This window comes from Apiospora marii (genome assembly GCF_038362585.1).
Source record: "Apiospora marii strain CBS 49790 chromosome Unknown utg000004l_segment0_segment1, whole genome shotgun sequence".
Lineage (NCBI taxonomy): Eukaryota > Fungi > Ascomycota > Sordariomycetes > Amphisphaeriales > Apiosporaceae > Apiospora > Apiospora marii.
Window position 1 is genome coordinate 1,423,930 of NW_027117376.1, and position 10,428 is coordinate 1,434,357.

The 10,428-nt window shown below is 56.7% G+C and overlaps 4 protein-coding genes across 4 annotated transcripts; 3 read left to right on the top strand and 1 right to left on the bottom strand.

The window, feature by feature from the left end:
• Window positions 1-279: 279 nt before the first annotated feature.
• On the top strand, window positions 280-1,418 carry PG985_007398 (uncharacterized protein; the record flags this gene model as incomplete). The annotated part of the gene is made up of 2 exons (XM_066827167.1): window positions 280-540; window positions 630-1,418. 2 exons carry the CDS (start codon window positions 280-282, stop codon window positions 1,416-1,418), a joined length of 1,050 nt encoding a protein of 349 aa, XP_066684842.1.
• Window positions 1,419-2,016: 598 nt separating this feature from the next.
• Window positions 2,017-4,376, bottom strand: PG985_007399 (uncharacterized protein; the record flags this gene model as incomplete). The annotated part of the gene is made up of 4 exons (XM_066827168.1): window positions 2,017-3,080; window positions 3,131-3,203; window positions 3,251-4,060; window positions 4,119-4,376. The coding sequence occupies 4 exons, from the start codon at window positions 4,374-4,376 to the stop codon at window positions 2,017-2,019; spliced, it is 2,205 nt and encodes a 734-aa protein (XP_066684843.1).
• A 784-nt stretch (window positions 4,377-5,160) lies between these two features.
• Window positions 5,161-6,024, top strand: PG985_007400 (signal recognition particle receptor beta subunit; the record flags this gene model as incomplete). The annotated part of the gene is made up of 1 exon (XM_066827169.1): window positions 5,161-6,024. One exon carries the CDS (start codon window positions 5,161-5,163, stop codon window positions 6,022-6,024), a length of 864 nt encoding a protein of 287 aa, XP_066684844.1.
• A 2,092-nt stretch (window positions 6,025-8,116) lies between these two features.
• PG985_007401 (uncharacterized protein) lies at window positions 8,117-9,567 on the top strand (the record flags this gene model as incomplete). Its single annotated transcript, XM_066827170.1, has 3 exons — window positions 8,117-8,157; window positions 8,180-8,852; window positions 8,893-9,567. 3 exons carry the CDS (start codon window positions 8,117-8,119, stop codon window positions 9,565-9,567), a joined length of 1,389 nt encoding a protein of 462 aa, XP_066684845.1.
• Window positions 9,568-10,428: the final 861 nt, after the last annotated feature.

The following is a 10,428-nucleotide window of genomic DNA, read 5'->3' on the forward strand; positions in this document are numbered from 1 at the left end:
GCCAGGACTGTTGCATTTCTGCCCGGTCCACATCAGTCTAGCAAGGGCATCATCACCAACAACACCGGACGCAGCATCCACCTCCGAGGCAGCAGCAGCAGCCACTACGGCAACAACTCAACACCACCACGACAGCAACTGTGCAATAACTCCCCCACAGCCCCCGGTCTCTGCTATAACAGCGATATTGCGCGGGTCTCGTCCTTTTCAAGCTCATCATCACTATTTAGCCGTCAGTGGAGCAGCAGCAGCAGCAGCTTGAGGAGTCACGTGGTGACCATGGCTGACGACGGTTACATTGACGATGCCGCTGCCGAGAGGTTTGAAAACCTCGCCGTGGGAGGAGGTCGACGTGGCGGCGGCGGTGGTGGTGGCAAAGGAGGCAAGCGAGGCAAACGAGGAGGTGGTGGAGGCGGAGGTGGCCAGGAAGCGGATCGCGAGTTCTTGCTCAGCAAGGCGCTCTCGACTTTGCTGAGACACAAGGCTGGCGAGGCCGGCATTGAGCTGAACGGGGAGGGCTACGCCCGGTTAGATCAAGTGGTAAGTTCCTTTCTTCCTCACGCCCGAAAGCTCATCCATATATCATATTTTGTTTGTGGGCTGTTGACCTGAGACATGATACTTCCCAGTTCCAATGGCCGCGCCTCCGCTCCCTCAAGCCGACCCTGGCCGAGATCCAAAAGGTCGAGCGGGACAACGCCAAGAAGCGCTTCACCTTAAAGCCGGCCACGGAGGCGGACGCCGACTCGACGGAGCCCCGCAACTGGCTCATCCGCGCCAACCAGGGCCACAGCATCGAGCTGGCCAGCGAGGCCCTGCACGCACCCGTCACGCTCGAGGCCGGCAACGTGCCCGACGTCGTCGTCCACGGCACCTACTTCGCCTTCTGGCCCGTCATCGTCGAGAGCGGCGGGCTCAGGAAGATGGGGCGCACCCACGTCCACTTTGGCACCGGACTGCCTGAGGACGGTAACCCGACCACCAACGACAATAGCAGCAGCAGCAAAGAGCCGCAACCGCAGGTCCACGAGGCCGGCGACGAAGCAGCGGCAAAGGAGGAGAAAGCAGCAAGCGGTGGCGGCAAGCCCAAGGTGATCAGCGGCATGCGCGCCGACGCCGAGATCCTCATGTTCGTCGATATCGAGGCCAGCCTGCGCGCCGGGGACATGAAGTGGTGGCTGAGCTCCAACGGCGTCGTGCTGACCGAGGGCGACGAGAACGGCTGCGTGCCGCTCAAGTACTTCAAGGAGGTGCGCGGCCGGCGGCAGGGGGTGGGACTGCTGTGGAAGGACGGCGAAAAGGCCGCCGATCTGCCCGAGGGCCTCACGATCCGGACCCCGCACGGCAAGGACCGTCAAGGTGGCGGTGGTGGCCGGGGCGGTAGAGGCGGAGGTCGAGGTCGGGGCCGGGGCAGGTGAGATGTTGCCGCCTTGTACATCTCACGATGAATAACTGGTGTTGTCCAGGTCTGCCGAGGGCTCTCTTTACCCTGTCAGGTCGCTGACTTCCGACGGATATTGCTAAATCAAGAAGCTGTACGAACGCGTCAACTCCTGATCAACAATGTGAATGGCCCAAACACGCAGACACCATGAGGACCCAGAGGAATATAGAAATTTGTGTTCTCATTATACGCCAGGCTGTCTAGTCTCCATCCTTCCACATGAACGAATACGTACAGGCTAATGTCAGACATAAAAGTACTCATACAGGCGTAACTCAGTTCCGCCTCTCCAGATAACACCACTTGCCACTTGATGATAATCAGTTCAGCAATTCGATACACACACACACATCATACCCGCTGGCTCCGAAAAGCATTAAAGAAGCGCTTGTTGTCGTTGGTTTCTCCCAACCCGCCGTCGTCGTCCATGATGGAAAACCCCGATGCCGCTGCTAGTTGAAGTCATGATCTGCTTCCCCATCTTTCTATCTAAATGTTAAAAGAAAATCCGAGTACCCCATTCTGTTCCTTCTAAGGCACACACCGTAATCATCATTTCATGCGAACTAAACCTAAACCTGGTCGTCCCCAGCAACGGACTCGTACCCGCCGCGCCTCCTGCCGGAGGAGGCAATCCCCGAGTCCATCAGGGCCGGGCTCTCGTAGACGTCGGTCCAGTTGATGCGGCGGCCGCCAATCATGGCCTCGCCCGTCTCGCGGCGGCCGAACATGGGGGCCGGGTCGCACCAGAAGTCCTTGCAGTTCTGCACGTAGCCCTTGGAGTAGGGGTTCTTCTTGTTCTTGCGCTTGTTCTTGCCGGCGCCCGTCGCGGCGCCCCGGCCCGTCGCCGTCTCGATGAAGGTGTCGACGCCCAGGATGCGGCCCCACTGCTTCAGGAAGCCCTGCTTGTGGCGGTGGCCCGGCGCGCCGTGCGGGCGGGCGCCGAGCGGGTCGTCGGCCGCGCTGGGCGGCGCCGCGGCGTCCGGGTGGCTGGGGTCCAGCGGCGCGCCCGTCGACGTGAAGCCCTGGGCCTGGTTGACCGCGGCGCCGTCGCTGATGCCGTACATGTTCTCGTACGTCGTCATGGCGCGGGCGACCTGCACGAACTGCACAAAGAGGAGCATGCCGACCCATGTCAGCTGCAGAGTGGCCCAGATCCCCAGCAAAACCAGATAAGGATCAGCGTTGAGGACCTTGCACACGCTCTCCGAGAAGAACGTGCATTTGTCCGAAGAGGACGAGGTCAACGTCGAGAAATAGCTGTACAGCAACCAATCAAACGACAGGATGCCGAAGGTCAAGCACACGAGGTAGAGGAAGAAGTGTCGATGGTTGTTGACGCCGACGCAGTTGTTGACCCAAGGGCAGTGGTGGTCATGCTTAGCAACACAGCGTTGGCACTTCTTGCAATGCTTGCTACGCAGAGGTGTCCGGATCATGCAAGACACGCAGAAGTTGGCTTCGTCAAACTTCCACAAGCTCAAAAGCTCGTCGATTACGGCCTTTTGCTCAGCGATCCCATTCAGTTTCGGCACATAGCCAGGATCGAATACCATGCACAGGGCGTAGAAGTACACAGTCATGCCGAAGAAAGCGGCAAACGTGACGTTGAGGAAGAAGCTATCGGAGAATGTGCCTGGTGGGATGTTAGCAGCAGCGCCACGGATTCGGGTCTGCGATACTCACTTGGCAGTACAGACCACAGCCAGCTGGTGCCGACCAAGAAGAGCGACGCAGCAAAGATGCCCGCCAGCCAAGGCTGCGACATGTTAGTAACGTTGATATAGGACTGGGGGAACCACATACTGTCTTATGAAGATGTCTCATATCTGGCGGTCCAAATTCGATGACCTGGTTAGTAACCCATTGGTACCCAAAGCCCGCAGCAATTGCGATTGGTATAGACAAGATGACGGGCAAGTAGGACAACACCAGCAACTCGGACCAGAGCATGGCAGTGGGTAGTACGAAGAGGAACCGGTTCATAAAGCTGCGCTTGTCCTGGAGGAAGTAGGATGCGCCGGGCCACCAGGGTATCGCGGCATGGCCGTCTTCGGTGTAGCCGCACTCCTTGAGGGCGCGATGCCAGGCGTTGACGGTGTTAAGGTCCTGAGCCGTAATCGCGGGCGTCTTGCCCGTGTCGGTCTTGGCAAAGCGATCGGCGCCGTACTCGATAATCTTGAGGATGCAGGGCGGCGACCCCTTAACCAGCGCCCAGTGTAGCGCCGTGAATCCCTGCTCGTCTTTCGCGTGCACGCTCGCGCCCCATCGGAGGAACAGGTCCACGCAAAGGGGGAATCCCTTATATGCAGCCCACATGAGCGCTGTGTGACCATAGCTGTCGACGACATCGACGGGGATGCCCTGGTGGAGCAGAAGCGTGATCAATAATATGTTTCCACCAAAAGTCGAGATATGGAGGGTGTTGTAGCCTTGCGAATCGGTGATGAGAGGGTCGGCGCCATGCTGCAGGAGAAGGTTCACGGTGTAGTAGTTGGAGCGCTGGGCGGCCCATTGCAGGGGTGTTGCGACGGATTCGCCGCCCTTCTTGTTGATGTCGGCTCCCTTGTCGATGAGGAACTTGACCATTCCATACTGGTTGTTGATGGCAGCCCACTGTGTAGAAGTCAGCATGTCGTTGTTACCTCAATTCCTCGGCTCTGGGTGCGCTCACGTGTAACGGCGTAATACCTTCGTCGTCGGTAAAGGTAGCATCGAAATCCTTCTGCTCAAACAGCTTCTCCATGGCAGGTATGTCTCCCACTCTTGCTAATTGCATGATCTGGGGCTCTGACGGGGGCGTGTTCGCATTGCCCTGCTGCATGCTCCCCATTTCGACGCCTTCTGCGTTGACCTTGGGAGTCGCGGCCGTGGCCTTGGCCGCCGGCTGTATCGGCATGCCACCGGCCGTATTGGCTTTGGATTGCGACATGAGCGCCGTCTGTCTGTTGGTGCCTCGATGTGTTGTATGGGCAGGATTGGTCGCAGGCTTTCCGATCGGGCAGCAAAGAAGTGGTTGGCGAGAGTGAGGGAGGCGGTGTTAGGGATAGCCGTTCCAGCAGCAAGGCGTTGAAACGGAGTCTCTCTGTCGCGTGGCTACTGCAGCAAGCAAGATCGGATGACACACAGCACACGCACCCACTGGAGCTCTGAATCCGTGCTGCAGAATAAAGAAGATCGGGGGTCGTTCTGCGCCGGGCTAAAATAAAGGACTCAAAGAGTATCACGTATGAAGAAACAGACAGTACAATACATGAAGGGGTATTCAATTACTACTTTTCTTCTTCTGCTTTCCCACAGGCAGGCGAGAGAGTTGGTCAGCTCTTCAACAAGTTGCCCAGTCCCTTAACTTAATCCACGAATCCAGGGCGTCTGAGCCACGGCTAGTGCTTGCCGCTGGCATCCGAATCGCGACCCGCCATTGGCCCAAAAAAACCCCCCGGCAGACCAGGGTCTTTGAATGGTGTACATCGTCGGATTGGGAGCCTCGACCTGCCAGCGAGCAAGAGCCAGCCCAAGCCAAACTATTACCGTCATTGGTAGCAAGGATCGCCATAGTGCAAGGCTCCGACTATAAGGCCACAATCTTTCGAGAAACACCACCTGTACTTCTCTAGCCTTTGGCCTTGTCGCCCTATTTAATACCTGCACCGACAGAAGCAAAACCGTTACTGTTGCTTCTCCCTCAAAGGCATTGATCACTTTGCCACGCCGACATGTCGTCCCCCATGGACCAATTAGTCGAGTACATCGAGTACATCTTGACACCTTCGACCGCCGTCTTCGTCGTTGGCACCCTCATCGTCTTTCTCGTCCCCATTATTGTTCACATCCTTGTGACCCGAGCGACACCCTACACGAATCTCCCCTCTGTCGTCCTCGTAGGACCCCCCGGTGCTGGCAAGACGTCCTTGTTGACCCTGCTCGAGCGCGGAGATGCCGCCACCTCCACCCACACCTCGCAGGTTCCCCAGTCGATCGAGTTGACCGTCTCGGTCGACCAGCACCTGTCCTTCCGCGAGGCCGTGAAAGACGACGCCCCCGGTGAGCACAAGAAATTCCTGCTCGTCGACACCCCCGGTCACGGCAAGCTGCGCAACTTCGCCATGGACAGCCTGGTCGCGCGAGAAGGTCTCAAGGGAATCGTCTTCATGCTCGACGCCGCCACGCTGGACGAGAACCTGGCCGCCACGGCGAACTACCTGTACGAGGTGCTGCTGGCCCTGCAGAAGCGCGTGATGAAGGGGAAGACGTCCAAGACGCCCAGCGTCATCAACGTCCTGATCGCGGCCAACAAGTCGGACCTCTTCACGGCGCTGCCCTCCACCCTGGTCAAGAGCAACTTGGAGGCCGAGCTGGGCCGGATACGCAAGAGCCGGAGCAAGGGCCTGCTCGCCTCCGGCGTCGGCATCGACGATGTGGACAACGAGGAGAACGACGACTGGCTGGGCGAGTATGGGTCCGAGAAGTTCACGTTCGGCCAGATGCAGGAGTTCAACCTCGAGGTGGATATCGTCGGCGGCAGTGTCGCGGAAGCCAAGGTCGACAAGTGGTGGCACTGGGTCTCCGAGCGCCTATAGTTTTCGGGCATACGTATGCATCAAACTACCAGGGCTCTCGCCGCTGGACCGCAGTCGACTCGGCCTCGATCAACTTACCTAATACATAATGCAATGGACTGCCGACCAGGTGTTAGTGTCGCCAACGATGCCCTCTTCGCACGTGTTCTTCGACGCTTTTCGGTCCCGTTTAGCTATCGGCCTTGGACCACCCTGTGATGGAATGTTATTTGACTTCAACCGTGACTTCGTGACACACTATACTCGACAATCACAGAATATCAAATATGGAGAGCGGTGGAAACCGCCTAGTTATCTCGATTGCTACAGCCAGCCCGGTTCAACTACGTAACAAGCCGAGTATCGAATCTCAGCCGCACCAGAAGCTGCCACCCGACTGATGGCACCATATACTGAACTCCTGACTGGGGCAGTTGTGCATCTTGTGCCAGTTCCCACCATTATTACGAACTTCCAGTGTCTCGTGTTCAGATGCCGGTATCCGGCGGGATTCATCAAATTAGAAAACCAGGGGCTTACTAGTTATCAATATCAGGCATCATCGTCTTGCTAGCCATAGGGAGCATATTGACACTTTTCAGGCGTGCAAACGGTGGCCTGGCCAATTAGGAAGCCAGCTAGCAGTGCCGAGATAGTTGAGAAGTGCGTTTTGCTGAAAAGCAGCGGGTTGACTCGAGGGAGCTTGCGTTACGATGATTTCGACAATTATTTGCCCTCTTATACACCAAGAAATTCACACGATGTCTCACACCACGCAGGGGAGTTAGCCATGACAGCGCGCAAGCTTCTCCGGATCCCCCTTACTTGAACCAAAAAAAGTCGAGAAATTCTCGACAACAAGAGAGCACCACTGGTGGACATAGTTGTCATAGTGATTTTGCCCTGCACGAGATGGCAGATTCGATGTGGTGCAATCAGGACCGTCTTGCAGCGCCCATCTTGGCCCCCTGTATTTGAGTTTATCCTCAACCAGAACTCTCCGAAAGGAGTCAACAAGAAACCCACGCAAAAGCGCCTTACCATTGGGCTCATATACCGCAATGACACAGATCTCCCTTGACCGGGCTGGTGTAGCCTAGCGGTAGTATTCTTATCATATTATACTTAAAGGCAAGAGGGTTCAATTCCCTCTGCGGTCAATTCTTTTTTATTTTTTCGCCTCGCACTTTTCCTGTCACGCAACTGACCAGATATCGTGTGATCTCACCCAGTTCCCGTTTATACGGCTCGTGAGAATCTCAGCTGCTTCGCTGAGACGGTCTGAGGTGCGGCAAGCATCAATTTCTTAAGATACAACAGGAATCCAAGGGAAGTGCGAGTAGCTTCAACGATGGTGCTCTCGATGCGCAACCCCTTTCTAGTTTCTAGTCTTCGCTCAAAAATTGCAATATGCGTCGAACGGTCTCGGCCCTGGATGCAATCGGGCCTTGCCCCCCTCAAGCTTTCAGACGATTTTTGAGTTGCGAACACGGACCTCGAACTTGTCGGTAGATGCATTTAACCCCCTATCGTGACGCTCATACGAAACAAAACACCAACTTTCCTTTGCCAGGCCCAGGTTACGAACCCGTATCTCTACCGAGAGGAGATCTCCGAAGCTTGTAACCTCCCCTGTTGACTTACAGCTTAGTGGATGTGATCAGATCCTGCCTCGTCAGATACACCATCCATTTTGTCTTCACTATTCACAATGACCCCGTACTATTTGTCGAAGGCGAAACCCCGCCCAAATCTAAACACAAAGTCAACGAACGATGCCAATGGAGAACACAGCTCTTATCTCTAATTTGGCGGAAATGCCAGTCTGAGACTGACGATGTAAACGCCAATACCGTAACTCCCCTCGCTTCACGTCTCCATGTTGACCCTTGATTTGCTTCTGATCCAACAAATCGCCTCTACTGCAATGGCAATTATTAACGCTTGAGTGCTGTTTCCATACAATCCGTACCATGAGTATCATCGGCCCTATAAGAGATTCCCCGAGGTCGGCATTAGGCGTGGCAGCGCTCTTGTCTACCTTCATTTTCTTTAGCGTCGGCCGTCTGTCCGCCGATACCCAGCAGAATACGGTCGTACAGTTTCCGACACCATGGAGACCTGGCGGCGACCTGTCGAGTTTGACCAATGTGAGTGAGCCGCCACATCGTTACAGGTCGGCCGACGCATTCCTGCCGCTGATTCGAGGTGTGTCTGGCGTCCAAAACCTCACCCTCCATTCAGCGGCAGTGAACTGCAGCTGGACGGACGAGGAGCTCCTCCAGTATCCGTACGGCCGCCTTGAGGACTGCATAGTCAGCCCGCCGACTGGCCACGAGGTCGAGTTGATGCGTTCGAGGTGGCAGGCGTTCGTCAAAGAAAGCCTCTTGCCCTACCGTATCACCAACAACGCCCCTTTCTGGGGACGTGGTATCGTGGTTGTTGGGGGCCATCCCCAGAGCCTGAAGCGTGTGAGGGTCCTCGTCCGCGCTCTGCGCAACCTCGGCAGTACATTGCCTGTCGAGCTGCACCATTGGGCCGGCGAGATGAATGCGACAACCAAGCTGGGTCTGATCGAAGAGCTCGGCGCGAACTTCACCATCAACGACCTGTCCGGACCCCACAACCTCTACTACAGTCGAGTGCAGTACAACGAGATGTCGCGGATCAACTACCAGCTCAAGATCGCGGCCCTCCTGAACTCGCGGTTCGCCGAGCCGCTGCTCCTGGACTCGGACAACGTGCCCGCCCCCGCCGCCGACCCGGCTGCGCTCTGGGACTCGGCGACCTACCGGGAGTACGGCACCGTCGTCTGGCCCGACATCCAGCGGGCCCACCGCGAGAACCCTGTCTACGCGGCGACTTAACACGCCCTGCCGCCGCGATGAGTACGAGCTCGAGAGCGGCCAGCTCCTCGTCGACAAGCGCCGCTTCTGGTACCACCTGCAGCTGGCCGACTGGTTCCTCGCGCAGCCTTCCCTGTTCGGACGGTACCTCCTCGGCGACAAGGACACGTTCCGCTTCGCCTGGGGCGCCCTCCGGACGCAGTACGGCCGGCCCCGGAAATGGGTCGCGCTGGTCGGCACCATGCTGCCCCGCCCGCGCTCGGAGACGGACCGCACGCCCGTCGAGCGGTTCTGCGGGCACAGCTTCGCCCAGCACCACCCGGACACGGGCGCGGTGGCCTTTGTGCACGGCGGCGCGCTCAAGAGCTACGGGGGGCCGCTGCTGCAGCGACTGCGGATCACGGACAAGGGCAAGGTCGAGAACTTGGTGTACAAGTACTACAAACGGTCCGGCGTCGACGAGGACTGGGGCCGGGTCGAGCACGCGGTGCGCGTCGCCTGGCTCAACGCTTCGTACATGTACGAGGTCCTGCCGGGCCCGGACCCGGAGCCCCTGGGTGCGAACCGGACGGAGATGCCGGTCTACTGCGTCGACTTTGAGAACCAGCCTGCCCGGGACGTTGAGGAGATACTGCCGGGGTTCGCGGCGGCGTTTGAGAAGGCGGGCGGGCTTTGGATGGTTGGGGATAGGTATCGGGCTGGCGTCAGCGGGGCGTAGGCGGCGGCGGGGGGGAAAGGGTGGTCATTTATGAGTATGTGTATCCTTTACCTCTCGTATGGTTTTGATCGTAGCTCATCGGTTTCTTCAGCGGTTCATGCGCGATGGCTTGTCGTTAGCTGAACAGATATGTTGAAGGGTTCGTTGTCATGCTGAACTTGAGTTGTATTATCTGCGGCACCATTTCACCAAGCTTGTATATTCAGATTTATTAGGACTACTTGGAGTAACGCTCACCTAACAGCATAGTTACAGTGTTGCGTGCTAGTTCGGCTGATGAGATATCACAGAGATATATGGCACATGTTTCGCAAAGACCACAACTAATACCATGAGCAAGTCAGAAACCAATTCTAGATGTCCTGATCCTCCTTTCCAAGTCTCTCTTTCGCTTAGCCTCAACCTCCCGGTGCAATGAACCAACACGTCCTATATAAATGTTTCAAAGGTAATTGGAAGTAATAGCAAAACTTGCTCCAGCGCTGGACAATATCCTCCACTCCGTTGAGCCAGGGGCTCGCACTGCTTGCTCTTGTTGCATTTGGTCGCTCGAGATTTCTGTCTGTTTACTAGAAGAAGGACTTAGAGCCCTCGGTAAACACCGCATCACTGGCATGTAAAATGGCATTGTTTCGTATGAATCAGATCTATTTCATCGCATTTCGCATCTGTCTAAAAGCATGCAGGGAAGATAAGGTTAAGAGCCTAGCCAAGGTCTGGCTGCAAGAGGGATGGTATTGCCTATCCATGTTCCGGGCAGAGACGGTTATCGTGGTGTCATTGAAAGCATCTTTTTTCATGATAGCATGGGCGACGACTCTGACGGATCTCCTCTCACCAAGATGACGCCGCCCAGGACTA